The sequence below is a fragment of the Scaptodrosophila lebanonensis genome, unplaced genomic scaffold, assembly GCF_003285725.1.
Source record: "Scaptodrosophila lebanonensis strain 11010-0011.00,11010-0021.00 unplaced genomic scaffold, SlebRS2 tig00000129-arrow-arrow-pilon, whole genome shotgun sequence".
Taxonomy (NCBI): domain Eukaryota; kingdom Metazoa; phylum Arthropoda; class Insecta; order Diptera; family Drosophilidae; genus Scaptodrosophila; species Scaptodrosophila lebanonensis.
In genome coordinates, this window is record NW_022060583.1 from 1,860,619 (window position 1) to 1,876,309 (window position 15,691).

General features: G+C 41.8%; 2 protein-coding genes across 4 annotated transcripts; both read left to right on the top strand.

The window, feature by feature from the left end:
- The first annotated feature begins 1,186 nt into the window (after positions 1-1,186).
- Positions 1,187-12,160, top strand: LOC115628867 (peptide transporter family 1). Of its 3 annotated transcripts, none has more exons than XM_030525121.1 (7): positions 1,187-1,323; positions 1,684-1,747; positions 7,417-7,661; positions 7,724-7,802; positions 7,870-8,873; positions 10,924-11,131; positions 11,188-12,160. In XM_030525121.1, the coding sequence occupies exons 2-7, from the start codon at positions 1,729-1,731 to the stop codon at positions 12,042-12,044; spliced, it is 2,412 nt and encodes an 803-aa protein (XP_030380981.1). In that variant the 5' UTR covers positions 1,187-1,323; positions 1,684-1,728; the 3' UTR covers positions 12,045-12,160. The 3 variants fall into 3 exon arrangements, with proteins under 3 accessions (XP_030380981.1, XP_030380982.1, XP_030380983.1); XM_030525122.1 differs by having other exon boundaries at positions 1,213-1,230; XM_030525123.1 differs by lacking the exons at positions 10,924-11,131; positions 11,188-12,160 and adding an exon at positions 9,041-10,245 and having other exon boundaries at positions 1,257-1,323.
- A 196-nt stretch (positions 12,161-12,356) lies between these two features.
- LOC115628967 (V-type proton ATPase subunit d 1) lies at positions 12,357-14,553 on the top strand. The gene is made up of 3 exons (XM_030525245.1): positions 12,357-12,715; positions 12,947-13,455; positions 13,520-14,553. Exons 1-3 carry the CDS (start codon positions 12,589-12,591, stop codon positions 13,934-13,936), a joined length of 1,053 nt encoding a protein of 350 aa, XP_030381105.1. The 5' UTR covers positions 12,357-12,588; the 3' UTR covers positions 13,937-14,553.
- The last annotated feature ends 1,138 nt before the right edge of the window (positions 14,554-15,691 follow it).

Sequence of the window (15,691 nt, forward strand, 5' to 3'; positions counted from 1 at the left end):
CAGTTGTTGGTTAACGCTATCTTGGTAGTTATACTTCTTGTCTGACATGCAAATATGTACATACATACATACATACTATGTGGCCTAGACACCCACTACCATGTCAGTTCACAATGCATAATTGTAGATATCTTAAAGATACAAAACAATCTTGACTGACAATGACTAAGATAAGCAAGCTTCAACATTGACGCCACAACATTTCATTTATTGTCAGGCGATAGTTTCTTCGGTTTTTTATTTTGTTGTTGAATCGTTCGAAGTACTGAGAGCAACTTGATAAGCGACTCATCAACTACCTATTCTGTTCAAACTTAGTCACAGAACTGTAATTAAAAAAACAAAAAACAAAACAAACAAACAATAGAGACAGACAGACAGACAGACAGACACAAACACACATTGAAGACAGACTTCAACATTAGAATGACGCGATATTTAGACATACTGTACATATGTATGTATGTGTGTATGTGTGTACGAGTGTGTGAGTGTGAACTATCGCTACCAACAACAGATACGATTCTACCTATTGCACAGAGAATCGGTGAAGGTTTTATGTGTTGTGGATGCTTGCGGCTGTAAATCATTGGTCTCTGTGTTGTTGTTGCTGTTGCTGTTGTTGTTGCTGTTGTTGTTGGCCGAGGCTTGTAAATACTTGTTTCCGACGATATCAGCGATATCAGGTAGGTGGATAGGTAGGTGGGCTTATCAGAGAGCAGCTAAGCGCATGCGATTGCCGGCCAAGTGCCGCTGATAAGAGAGTCCGCCTTAGATCGGAGCTAAGGCAGACGGGCGGTATGGGCAGCTGGGCAACTGGCCAACTAGCTAGCTGGCTAACTAACTAACTGGCCGATCGGCCGGCGACAATGCAACCTAATTTTAGTGGCTTTATGATGATGACGATGACGATTATGGCCGTAGTGTGTTGCCGATGTTGCTGTTGATAATGATGATGATGTTGTTGTTGCTGTTGCTGTTGATGATGATGTGATGTTGTTGCCGAAGTCTACGGCCGCACACGGCACACGGCACGCGCGCAGCCGCTCGGATCGGATCGGCTCGAGTATAGTCGACTCTGACGACTTTGTTGATTTCACAGTTAACGGCTTCCTACGAGCTTACAGACATTTGAAATCAGTCTGTGGATCGCCGTTGGCGAACTTAGACGCGTATCGATCGAGCGTGGTGTTTTGCTAAATTCATTTTTTTGCATTATTTGTGCTGCTGGTACTGTTGTTATTATTATTATTATTATTATTATTACTGTTGTCGCATCGCATTCTCTGCGTCTATTATTTAAATTTTGTTAAATGTTTTAATGTGAGTTGAGTTGAGATTCGAATTGTTATTGTTATTACTACTTCTATTATTATTATTGTGTTCGTTTCGCGCCGCGTTTGAATAATGCAATAAAACTTGTTTTTCCAAATTCAATTTTTGTAATTTCTTTACACTGTCGACGACCGCTTTATGTACTTATTACAAAAATGTTTCGGTCTGAGCTCTCCGGCATTTAATGTTTTATTTATTTTTTATTTTTTGTTTGCCGCCAGTGACATTTTTTTTTATCAAGAACAAAACGATACATCAAAAAAAAAATATAAAAACGGCGGCTGTAAATTTATATGTACATACATATATATTCATTTAACATTTTGTTTTGCTTATTTATATTCGAAGTGACGTGCAGCGGCTAAAGAAGGTGTGCAAAAAGCGGATCACAACATGACGGATACAGAAAATGGTACATAATATTTAAAATAAGTGAAACCCACAATTTTTGCAAAATGAAAATGTGAGAGTATGTGTGAGCCTTTGTTTCCTAGCTGTAACAAAAATGTAGAAGTATTTGAATTGATGTAGGAAAAGGCCCCTTTTTCCCAAACAACTGACTCAGATGCTGTGACTCAAACATTCCTAGTACATCTGTACTTAGTATTTGTCGTTTGTATGAAAGGAGTGTTCTCGCAGATTATTCAGTCTGTGGTGCTATCGAAAGTATTCTCGAGATTGGGCTTCATAGCGGGCTATGGAATAGTTGATAATAAAATAATAAGGAAGTGCAAGAAAAATTCTAAGAATATGATAAGTTGTGATATAAACATATCCACCATTGTGGGACGAAACATTGGGGCCTATACTATGAACCAGATACCAGATTTCAGCTGTTCGAGTTATTTGTCGAAGGAGAGTGCTGGATTGTGTAGATCGTAAATGGGACAATCGTTTCTCCTTGACTTAAAGATTTGATTCATGAGCGAGAACAAAGAGTTTCTAGATCTTTGGCTATGATATTATTATTATCAAGCTAATCGTCCGCCGTCATCCTTGTTTCTATTTTCACTTTATCAGAGCCATTAGTGCGTCATAAATTATATATTAGTTTGCAATTAATTGAAATTGACAAAGATACAGACAGGCTGACATTATTTATGACAATTCAATTCCACTCTCCTTCCAAACAGTGCTGCGAATTAAAAATCTTATCACTGATAAGACTTGTATTTGAAGTGCACTTGACTTGACACACATTCTCACACTTGCACTTACTAGGGACGCTATCGAGTGGTTGGCTTAGCGAGGGTTTACTGTGGCACGCATTGCTTTCATTTTCGATGCTGCCGGTTGTGCACACAAATACTGGCCATACTTGGTCAACGGGCACATCGGGCCAAATCGATTGACTAGATTCAAAAACGGCAAAAACTGTGGTTGCCAAAGCTAACCTTTTTGTTGTTGTTTCGCTGTTTTCTGTTGCCAGACAAATGTGTGCACTAACGTGTCTAATGCCTTGGACGCGTTAACAATTTGCATATTTATAACTGACAATGGAGAGAGAGGGAGAAAGAGAGGGCGTCTGTTACATCAAGCTTTAGACTGTGCTTTGATATTATCCCATAACCATAAATACATATGGATACACAGAAAGAAAAAATCGGAACGAACTCTGCGAACTGTTGTTCGTACTTAAGAAGTCTTCAATGAACCAAAAGAATAACTAAAAAGAACTCGAATTTTATAAACAGCCTCTAAAAATATAAATGTAATCATTTACGATTAATCCATTTAAGCCAGAAAGAAAAAGCCTTATATTGTTCGTATTTACGATGACTTCAATGAACCAGAAGAATAACTAAAAAGAACTCTTACTTCAGGAATAATCGAGTTTGGTAATTAATCATTTATGATTAATCCATTTAATCCAAAAAGAAGAAGTGCGAGCCAAAATCGGAACAAACTATGCCGCCTAAAGGATTTGTTCTTAAGAAGTCTGTGAAAAGAACTTAAAATAACTCTTGCTTCAGCAATAATCGAATTTGATAATGGGCCTCTAAAAATAAAAATTCAATCATTTATGATTAATCCATTTTTTGTGCTTATCTATTATTGGTATCAGGCTTTAAAATACATTCTAAATTAGTTGTTCCCCACTACACATTTAATAACATGGTTGTATTTTACGACAGAAGACGATCACTATTTTGGAGACAAAAACTGAGTTATCGTGGGTAGTATAATAATATACAATTTTCACTTCCAGGAATTGCAATTTCAATAGAGATCTCGCACAACTGTTTGTAAATAAGCTGCACTGTCAATGGACACTTTGTATTTTATTTATATGCGAGTAGTATGACAAATATCGGTTTCCGATGTTTGCTTTGTTGTGCTTGACTTGACAATTCTGATTTTGTTCTCTGTAGAAATCGGCTCCCCTACTATTTGGATGGGTATACTACAAGTATAACTCTATAACGACTTCCAAACAATGCAACTTGGCAGTTTTTCGCACAAGTTGTGACGCTGCTCAAAAGCAGAGTTGGCGGGATGGAGAGGGGGTGGGGAGTAGGCGGAGGTGTTGAAGCACAGCTTGCCACCAGGTGTTTGAATTAAAGCTGAGCAGCAATTAGTTAACGCATTGTCAGATACGTCAGAATAATACGAGAAGCTTTGTCGAACTAATGTTTTCGCAGAACAAACTAACACACACACACACACACAGAGAGACCCGTACACCCACTCCGCAATCTGTGACGATAAGCTATCTGGCAGTAATTGAATTGCTTAAGCTTTTCTTCGTATTGTGGCTGTGCTGGTCCGACTTAACAGGAACAAGGCAATCAATACGGCATGGAGGGTGCATGCGGTCTGCCAACGCACGTGTCGCTCCAAATAAATATTGGCAACAGGCCGGGCAGCAAAGGCATTGTCTCAGACATACTACTCTATGTATATACATACATACGTTCTAGTATTTTATGGAATGTGCAAGCAATAGTTCCAACAACAACAACAACAACAGTTCCATGAAATTGCCATTAGAGCCGGATTGTGTCCATAAAAGGCGAGACGGCACTTTGAAATTCTTGGGCCTAATCAAAGCAGAGAGCAGCAGCAGTAACAACAACAACAACAACAACAGATTGATAAGAGCAGAGCAGAGCAGAGACTTTTCACTTTCGCTAGCGTTTCGACTCCGTGGGAAAGTACGCCCTACTAAATGCGAGTGTTCGAGATGGGCTTTTCGACTAATCTCTGGCACGAGCACTTATCAGCGTGTATATCGTAAACTCAAAGGAATGGGCTTAATCGCTTGTAAATCAATTGGCGGTGTTTGCTGATAAATCGCCCCAGAAATACAAACATACATATGTATGTATGTATGTATGTATGTATGTATGTTGATACTTGTACTCCAATGTATAAACAATAATGGCAATGCGCAAACGGATAAGAGGCCGACCAACCAAACCTTGATAAGCAGCCTTCTTTCATATAATGGCCCGAAGTGAAATTTATGGCTTACTGACGTACGCACACATACATACAAGTATGTACAAACATATGTACATAAATATGTACAGTACTAGTACTTACATACATATGTACATGTGTATGTACGTACGAGTGATTGGCATTACTGCGATGCGAACGCACACGTAGGCCGAACCCTGGAATGCATATACATATGTACATACATAGGTTAATACATACATACTTACTCAAACATACATATGTACTTGTATGTGCATGTGTGCATGGACATTGACATACATTGTTGGCAGTCTTGTTGGGTGTGTGTGATTGACGGACTGGCCATCAATTCTGTTCGAAAAATAAAATGTACGTCCATTTAGTTACCATTAGCGGGTAATACAGTACAAGTATAGTATGTAGCTGGAAGCCAACTTCAAAAGAAGTGCCGCAATGCGCAAGTGCGATCTGCTCAATAAGCGCCTTGATATAAGGCGACCCGAACGGGGCCCAAAACCCACTACAAACATACATATATACACCATATATACCAAGTTTGTTTGCACTTACTCGTACATATGCACTCCATGTGTGCAAGGTTAGTTTAATGGACAACCATTTACATTGACCTTTTAAAGCAACTATCTAAAAGGGAAAGTGTATAGTTATTCGTTACTTATGATTATTGTTGAGAGGGAAAAAACCCCACACATCCTACCTTATCCTTATCCAATTCAAGAGGAACTCTTTTCTTGCCCTATCATCAACCCCAAACCAAACTATTTTAGGGAGTCAAGCTAGTTTTAACCCAAATATCTCTGAAAACAAATATCCCAATATCTAGAAATGGAAATATGAAAAGCCAACTAACTTATATTTCTGATAAAGCGGCTTCATATTAAAAATGTAGATATTAATTTCATAAATCGACATGTGGAATAAAAGACAGACAGAATCGGAGAAGAATGGATAACAAACCAAGGTCTGAGAAGAAGCGGTTTTCTGGGATCAAGCGCGATTCCTGCCATTATAATTAATTCGAACAGTCGACCCAGTTCTTATATGAAAAATAAAAATATGAAACTTTTATTTAAACAACACTTTTAAAATTTTTATTAATTAAGTGAAATATATTTAATCAGTGATTCAATATGTCTAAATGTGTCTATTTGTGCAGTAGAGTTAAGCCAGGGCAACAACAAGTTTGGAGGAGGGGTACATGAGGAAAAAAACACAAACTGAACCTGCTTAGGGCTTGTGGAAGTATGAGTACTAAGTTTGGTTATTCTAGCTCTTAGACTCTTTGAGAGATAGCCATGACTCGTCCTACTGATCAAGCATATTTATAAACATACAAGTATATACTGTGTTGGGTTTATCAAAACTTCTTATGCATTCGCAATAAACTAGTGTACCTATTAAGTATTAGTTTCTAATATTTTTTGTAAATAAATCAGTTTTTCAATTTGGTTCCAATATTTTCATAAACAAATAAGTTTTTAATACAAAAGGTCTTGACTTGTTCGCTCTTGGGGGAAAGTGAAAAATCATTCTCAATTAATCTACGTATAAATCAGCCTACTTATATACAAGTACATACATGGTATGTTAATCGAGAGGTAATTCAAATATACGACCCATGCTTGTTTATTGTGATTAGCATAAACGTTGCTTTCTTATGGCTGCCATAAAAATAAAGATATCATGGCATTAGCTAACATTTCCAATAACAATTGGGGTGCGCACATTTACTTGGCCTTATTTGGAATGAGCAGATAATTAATGACACTATGTGTTATGTTTGGAGATGGATATACAAGTAGTATGTATAACTTTAGGAATCACACGGTTCCTTAATTAGCATGTGGTACATAGAACCATTTCATAACTCTACTACTTGTATATTCATCCCTGGATTAACATAAAAATTAACTAACAGGGCCATAAACCATTGACACGTTCATTATTTGTATTAAGGCTCCGTTAAGTCAGCGAGCCATGGAACCGACCTGGAACCACTCGACCACGCCAACGATTCATTCATTCCATTAAATAATAGCTATTAATGTCCATACACATGTCTTTCGAAACGCATATTGTCGACAAAGCTTTGTTGCGGAGATTAGCACTACATCGCGATTATGGACAGGTTCTATCGTCCACCCACCCCTCGCTTCCATCCAGACGCCCACACTTGCTGTGGGACTGCTGGTTATCAGAACGGGCTCCCTTATCTGAATTATGTATGCATGTATTTTTGTGGTAAACTATGTAGAGTATGTGTCTGACGCGACTTTTATGGGCAGTGCCTTAAGTAAACTCAAATTTGGAGTGGCTTAAATAGGTAATGCACCCAGATTTATAGAGAGGAGCTTTCCAAGCACGCAGTACGATCCATTCTGGGCACGAGCGGGCACGAGCAGGCAGTCGCAAGATGATTTCAAGTTGAATGTAATGGGGATTTCTCGACGTGATGAAATGACGCAAAAGCCGAGTAGCAATTGTAAAGTGTAGCGAATGTTGTCATCATTCGCAATGGAAGCGTCAGTGGAGCAAACAGCAGCGGAGATCGTCCCGCTCTTGGGTGGGCTGACATGGGCCTAAATACGCCGATAGGATGCAGCAACAAATATATTAAACTCCTTCATATCATTGCAGAAATTCAGCCGGCGGCCGTGCCTGTTGAGTCTGGCGGCGAGTCTGTGCCCGTAGCCACAATCTCCCCGATGCCCTCTGCGCTCACAGATGAACCGAAACAAGCACCAACTGCAGCTCCTGAAGAGCCCAAGGCTACGGAAAATGGCAAAGCGTTGGTCGAAGCTAAGAAAATATCCGAACCGGTGTCAAATGGTCATGACTTCAATGATGCCGCGAATGTGGCTGAAGCAGAGGGACAACAGAAGGTAATGGGAAGGCCTAAGAATGGGAGTATAGACTAGACTAATACCCTCTTATTTGTGTACAGAAACTGCCGTATCCGAAGTCGGTGTTTTTCATTATTAGCAATGAGTTTTGCGAGCGCTTCAACTACTACGGCATGCGAAGTAAGTACAAGTATACCCAAACGGACTAAACAGGATACTGGATTAACCCCCACCATCACCATTCCAGCTGTGTTGGTGCTTTTCCTCAGCTACCAGCTAGGTTACTCCAATGATACGGCAACGGTTGTGTTCCACATCTTCACCATGTTTGTTTACTTCCTCTGCGTTTTCGGCGCCATCATTTCGGACTCTTGGCTGGGCAAGTTCAAGACTATATTGAATCTATCACTCGTCTATATATGCGGCTCTGTTCTGCTGACATTGGGCGCCATTGGACCACTGAACTTGCCCGTGGAAACATTCACCATGATCGGCCTGGCGCTTATTGCGCTCGGCTCGGGCGGCATCAAGCCCTGTGTGTCGGCCTTTGGTGGCGATCAGTTCAAAATGCCCGAGCAGGTTAAGCAGATAACGACATTCTTCTCACTGTTTTACTTCTCGATCAATGCCGGCTCACTCATTTCGACATCGGTAACGCCGATTCTGCGCGAGGATGTGCACTGCTTTGGTGAGAAGGAGTGTTATCCTTTGGCTTTTGGTGTTCCCGCTGTTCTCATGATTGTGTCGGTGATCATCATTGTGCTGGGTCGACCATTATATAAAATCAAGCCGCCAGCAGGCAATATGGTGGTGTTGGTTAGCAAGACCATTTGGACTGCACTGCGCACCAAGTGCAAGGAGAAGAAAACCAACCCGCGCGAACACTGGCTGGACTATGCTGATCAGAAGTACGACCGCCAATTGATCGATGATGTGAAGGTCCTGATGCGGGTGCTGTTCCTGTATCTGCCACTGCCTGTGTTCTGGGCACTTTTTGATCAGCAGGGCTCCCGTTGGACCTTCCAAGCCACGCGCATGGACGGCGACATGGGATCTTGGGACATTAAGCCGGATCAGTTGCAAGTTCTGAATCCTTTGCTCATTCTGGTCTTCATTCCGCTCTACGATGTCGCCTTTTATCCGGCACTCCGACTCGTTGGCATCAGTCGACCGTTGCAGAAATTGACAATGGGTGGCGTTTTGGCTGGCATTGCGTTCATCATTTCCGGCGTTGTGGAGCTCAATCTGGAGGTAAGGCATACACTTATATAGAAAACAAACTCAGCACTCACCACAGTACTCATTACCTTTCATGGTCCTTCACAATTTTTCGTGTAGCACATACGAGTTGGTTCCTTTCTCTCCACTATTCTCTGACACTCTCTTATCTGTTTTTGCACTCTTTCCTTCTGCCGTAGAAAACCTATCCTACCTTGCCTTACGCGCAAAATGCCCAACTGCGCGTTTTCAACACCGACAACTGTGCCTATAATTTCGAAAGCAATCTACCAGCCCGCAACAGTTTCACGGTAGAACCACTCAGTGTCTACGAAGACATGGAGGTGAGCGTGCCAGGCACTTTCCAAATGACCTACACAATCACCGCAGCAGGTGAAAATTGCTTTGCCTATCCCGCTGGCACGCATACGTTAACGGACAAGACGGCCTGGTCCCTCTTCCTCAACTCTAAAAACACCACTTCCACCTACTGGTTGAAGGACTATGTGAACAAGCCATCGAATGGGCGACCCAATCAGCGCACTGTGGCAAACGTGGGTCAAGAACAGAAAATTTTGTGGCGCACCACGAAGGGCAGTGTGGATTATAACGAGCTTGCCAATGAGACCCAGATCGTGGCCATGACTGCAAGTAATTATGAGGTTCTCATCGACGATAAATTAGTTGCAGCGCACCGCCTACGTACCGGTGGAATATATACCTTACTTGTGAACGAGGAGAGCGATGGCGTCTATAAAACGACACTTATTGAAGTGACGGAACCGAATTCAATGAATATATTGTGGCTGATTCCACAGTACGTGGTCATGACATTGGCCGAGGTGATGTTCTCGGTGACAGGTCTGGAGTTCTCTTATGCACAAGCACCCCCCAGCATGAAGTCCGTGCTGCAGGCCTGCTGGCTGCTCACTGTAGCCTTTGGCAATGTCATTGTTGTCATAATTGCGGAGGCGGCCTTCTTCGACTCGCAGGCCAGCGAATTCTTCCTGTTCGCCGGCCTTATGTTTGTTGACATGCTGATCTTTATGGTGATGGCGTATAAATATCAGCCCAATAATCCCCTGAAGAATGATGAGGCACAGCCACTGACTGAGGACACAAAGAGCAGCGCTGAGGAGCCTAAACGCCAGATCGAACCATTGGAGGGCATTGAGAACAAGGGCAGCACCATCAATGAGTAGTGCTTGTCTATTGACAACCACAGTCAGTTGTATAGTCGTGTATTACATAAACCCCTACGATAAATCATATACTTGTGTCGTCCATTTACAATGTACATAAGTGAAGCTGTGTGCCTGGCGTCTGTTTCTGTACGCCGGGCGTTATTGCATATGACAAGTAATTCAATTAGTTAATAAAATAAAAGAAACAAAAAATATTTATACTTATACTCGTCCCAAATTGATTCTCCATCTACAACTCTTCAAGCCTTCTCTATCTCTGCCAAGTTATCTTCTATTCTATGTAGTCGTAGTTATAGTCTCTAATTTCTTCTCATAAAAGGAGCACAAGAAATATTTGTGGATGCTGGCCACTGGAAAACTCCGAATGCATTACGTTCCTTTGAATTGAAGTTGAATTCTCGAAATCAAACGAGCTTGTTATTTGAAGACTGTATTTTTTTATACTCTGAATACCTTTAGATATTAGTAATCAAGTTTTTATTGAGTTCCGCGATTATAAGAATCGAATACGAACTTATAACTCGAATACAACTTAGTATCTCTAGTATGTATTTACATATAGTTCGTAACATCGAAACGTTTAAGGCAACAGACGAATAGGATTGGAGCGACTAAGTTAACTCAATATATTATACGCTTTTCTATAAATGTGGGTAAAACTCTGAGGGTCAAATAAAATGAGACATCTTTCGAAATTTCCATAATAGCAGTTCAAAAAAGATCGCAACAAACTTGTTTGTTCCACCGCAAGCCGTAGTCCAAAAGAAGAGATTCTAAAATAGAATGAAACAGAAATGTTTCTGATGATAAGTAATCTGCATGTTTTCCTGTGGCCATTTCCTATTGGTATCCCTATCTTAAGTAGAGCCTATTTGCAGCGCACATATCCTGTAATTGCTAGCACTGGCAACACGCAGTTCCGAGTGTTTAGTGGCACGCCGGGCTGTCATTACCAATTCCGGAGCAATCTCTTGGGCTCTGGCAGCAACTTTACATTGCAGGGCATTGATTTCTTCTACAGCGGCATCGTGGCAACCAGCAATGGCAGCTTCACGCTCGATTATAGCATTGAGTCCCTGACAGCAGGTGAGTTCACATTCAATGCCTCCGGGCCTCTCACCGCCGTGCCTAATCCTTGCTAGGCTGTACGAGACTTAACGGTGGCACCCAAATTCTGAAGGAGGCCAAGGCGCACACTTTGTTCCTACGACCCAATCACACCGTGGCCAATTTCTGGTATGAGGACGAAGTCCAGAAATCGAACAAGTCCAAGGCACTAGTGCGCACACTAGCTAATACACCGGCTACCACGCGAATTGTTTGGCGCGAGACGAAATCGGGCTATACGGCACTGGACGAGCCAGCAAGGAACCACGACTTATACGAATTGAGCACCATGGAGTACGATGTGCTGGTTAGCGAGGTGCTGGTGCATCAGCAGTTCCTGCGTCATGGCGGCGTCTACGCTTTGGTCATTGGCGGGAGCAGTGACAGATTAGTGTCGCGCATGTTTGAGGTCACTACGCCCAATTCCATGAGCATTTTATGGCTAACACCACAGTACGTGGTCATGACACTCGCCGAGGTGATGTTTTCGGTTACGGGCCTGGAATTCTCCTATGCGCAAGCGCCACCGAGCATGAAGTCCGTGCTGCAGGCCTGCTGGCTGCTCACAGTAGCGTTTGGCAATGTTATTGTGGTGGTGGTAGCCGAATTGAAGTTCTTTCAGTCGCAGGCCAACGAGTTCTTTCTCTTTGCGGGTTTAATGTTTGTCGATATGCTAGTTTTTATGTGGATTGCCTACTACTACATACCCAATGATGAGAAGGTCCCCTCAACCGAGCTGGTAACTGAACATCTCGAAATGTTGAAGGGCAGCAGCAGCTGCAACAACGGCGAGAGTGAACGTGCCACAGGCAGCACGGAGAGCTCTCAAAGTTATTATGATGCACAGCCATCGCATTGGCCACGTTACCGTCGATACGACGAGGTGGACTGATGCATGTAACCAGCAACAACACATTATGCCCAAAGATTGTGACATATGTACCTTTATGCTGTACTTCAAATTTCTGTGCTAAGAGCTAAATAAACTTATTCCTGTTACTTAAAAAAGATGCCGTTAATTCACTGGTATTGCCGCGCAGCTGGCGTTGCCATCTTGCGCAGCGCTGCCACTGCCAACTTAATCGCACACGTTGCCAGCGCCTCTGGCTGTCTGGTAGTTTGGCGGTCTGGCAGCACTCTACAGGTCACTTGACGTTTGGATTTTTTAGTGCGTTTTCGCTGACGTAGAAAAAAACAAGAAGAGGAGGAGTTGTAATCATATGACTTGTCGATCGATATAGAAAAAAGGTTGAGTTTTCTTTTGCGCTGCGTTGGAAGTTTCGTTATTGCCACACATTTCGCGCAAACCACAGAGCGGTCATAGAAGCGTAGAGTGATAGGAAACAGACCAAATTAAAAACAGCCATAAAGCAACTCTTGTTTTTTCTCTGTCTCTGTCCGTGTGTTGTGCCTGTGCATTTATTTAGATTGCAAAAATGAACAGCGCTGGCTTTATGTTCAACATTGACAACGGCTACTTGGAGGGCCTATGCCGTGGATTCAAGTGCGGCATTTTGAAGCAGGCGGACTACCTAAATCTGGTGCAGTGCGAGACCTTGGAGGGTAAGTCTCAGTCATGTTGTTATCCATAGCCGCCCATAGCTTAGTCATGTGACCTACGAATATTTGCTATCAGCGTGCACTGCATGCCATTTTCAGTGTGTGTATGTGTGTGTGTGTATATGGTCAATGTGTGTGTGTGCGGGCGTATGTGTAAGCTTGTCTTGTGATTTGTTGCCTTTTTTCGTCTGCTGGATTTCCTTACATATTTCGCTTTGCTTTTCGCTCCTTTAGACCTGAAGCTGCATCTGCAGGGCACTGATTATGGCAGCTTTCTGGCCAACGAGCCCTCACCACTCTCGGTGTCGGTGATTGACGATAAGCTGCGCGAGAAACTGGTCATCGAGTTCCAGCATATGCGCAACCATGCTGTGGAGCCGCTGTCCAACTTCCTGGACTTTATCACCTATGGCTACATGATCGACAACATCATCTTGCTCATCACGGGCACTTTGCACCAGCGCCCCATTTCCGAGCTGATACCCAAATGCCACCCGTTGGGCAGCTTCGAGCAGATGGAGGCCATACATGTGGCATCAACGCCCGCTGAGCTCTACAATGCCGTGCTGGTGGACACACCTCTGGCACCCTTCTTTGTCGACTGCATTTCTGAGCAGGATCTCGACGAAATGAACATCGAAATCATTCGCAACACGTTGTACAAGGCATATTTGGAGGCATTCTACAATTTCTGCAAGAAGATGGGAGGCGCCACTGCCGATGTCATGTGCGAAATTCTGGCTGTGAGTATATCGAAGCAACCCCTATCGACTTGCAATGCTAATTGTCTGACTTCATTCTATTTAGTTCGAGGCCGATCGTCGCGCCATCATCATTACCATCAACTCTTTCGGCACCGAACTGTCCAAGGATGACCGAGCCAAGTTGTATCCCAACTGTGGCAGGATGTATCCGGATGGCTTAGCCGCTTTGGCACGTGCCGATGACTACGAACAGGTGAAGACCGTGGCCGAATATTATGCCGAATATGCAGCACTATTCGATGGCTCCGGCAACAACCCCGGCGACAAGACGCTCGAGGACAAGTTCTTTGAGCACGAGGTTAAGCTGAATGTGTTCGCCTTCTTGCAACAATTTCATTTTGGAGTCTTCTATGCGTACCTCAAGCTCAAGGAGCAGGAGTGCCGCAACATTGTCTGGATTGCCGAGTGTGTCGCCCAGAAGCATCGCGCCAAAATCGACAACTATATACCCATTTTCTAAGCGGGGGTCATGTGCTTGGGCATCGCACTAGCCAATATACAAAATAATTATTAATTTTTTTTCGTGCGTATTTTTTTTTTTGTGTTTCCCCTCTTGTTATTGCAACTGTTTATATATAATTATTATAATACGATACTATGTATGTATTTCTGTCTGGGTATTATTGTTGCCACTCACACACACACACAAAAGCAAGCACACATAACATTTTAATGTGCAATCAGCGCAGCTGTTCAGTTTTCCGTTTACAGTCATCCAAGTCGACAAGCATATGTATATGCCCAGTATTTTATTGCGCTGTCCTTCCATGCCGGTGCAACTGCATGTTTATCAAATATATTAAATACATACATATATATAGTGCATGCGTTGTATTTGTAAGCTTCAGCTATATATCTTCGGAGGGATTTTTACGGCGGGGGTCCATTGAAGTCATTATTGAATATGTGTACATATGTATAATTAACAATGTGGAAGGACACGGAGATTGCAAACAAATCATTTATGTTAACTACTATATAGAGACAATTACATGTTACATAAATAACTGCGTATACATACACACCTATAAGAAATGAATGAATTATTAAAACATGTTTCCAAACATTCCTGTAAAACAATGTCTACCATTTTACTCGGACAGCCATTAGAAGAAGCCTATTCGATCTTTCCAAAATGGATTCTATTGATCTGCAATCCTGCAATAAACTTCAGTAATACGGCCTTGAATGGTTGTACATTACTACAAAATGTGGTCATTAGATTAGGCATAACAATTCAAACATTTTTCCTATGTATGTTCCCGTTTTTTGTCTTGCTGAAATGGGACTCCGCAACGTGTAACCGGCATGTTTTGAATTATATTTCCTTCTTCTGACACAGCCTATTTAAACCAACTGGGCTGAAGCTTGAATTGTTTACTTACGTAAGTGCTACTATGTATTTCATTTTTTTGTACACTTAAAGGGAAAGAGGGTTTACTAAAAAATCTTAATGGATGTAGCCGGCAGGAGCAGTTGTGTCGGTCTTCATGTTATTGTTCATTTATAATTAACACGAGAACGAATCTATGTGAACAAGTCCATCGGAAGCATCCAAACTTTGTAAGCAGGCTGTCTTATCTTTACGCAGACCAAGTTTTTTGACAACCATAAATATCCGATCGGCACAACAACTTTTTGATTTATTTAAATATCAAATTTGGTATTTAAAACTTCTAAGTATAGTAATCCTCCCCATTATCTGAAGTTTCGTTCAATTCATGGCACTCTATTAGGTAACGGATATAATGATCCGAAAGATTGCAGCAACAATCTTTGTTGATTATAGTCGGAGGAGGGCAGTTATTATTTTGAAGCTCTTTGCCGCATGGGTTATGGTCTAAATCTGTCTTACATTCAGAAGGAGTCGAGTCGCGAAGTCTGCTATTTACACATATGATCAACTTGTCCAGACACAACAATAGAGGCATTTGATCTAGCCATGCATTGGAACATCGATAAATTTTTAAGTTCATACTTGTATTGCCAAATTTTTGTATAAAGTTGCGATAAAATCAATCTGAATAAAATAACTTTATTAAACTCATTCTTTCTATTTTATTTTATGTCGACAAAAACAAGCTGCGACATAGGTGATCGTACTAAATATGTACATACACACATAAATCGTTATATGAAGTCTTTCAAGCTATAAATGCCTCAATAGGAAAATTCTTCGCCTCCGACTCGATAGGGGAATTTTATTTGCCAATCG

Bases quoted from the DNA above. Each gene is read 5' to 3' on its own strand.
- LOC115628867 (XM_030525121.1), top strand. The intron at 7,803-7,869 runs GTAAGTACAAGT...TCACCATTCCAG, and splicing joins CAACTACTACGGCATGCGAA to CTGTGTTGGTGCTTTTCCTC. The intron at 11,132-11,187 runs GTGAGTTCACAT...AATCCTTGCTAG, and splicing joins CATTGAGTCCCTGACAGCAG to GCTGTACGAGACTTAACGGT.
- LOC115628967 (XM_030525245.1), top strand. From the start codon at position 12,589: ATGAACAGCGCTGGCTTTATGTTCAACATTGACAACGGCTACTTGGAG. The intron at 12,716-12,946 runs GTAAGTCTCAGT...TCGCTCCTTTAG, and splicing joins GCAGTGCGAGACCTTGGAGG to ACCTGAAGCTGCATCTGCAG. The intron at 13,456-13,519 runs GTGAGTATATCG...CATTCTATTTAG, and splicing joins TCATGTGCGAAATTCTGGCT to TTCGAGGCCGATCGTCGCGC.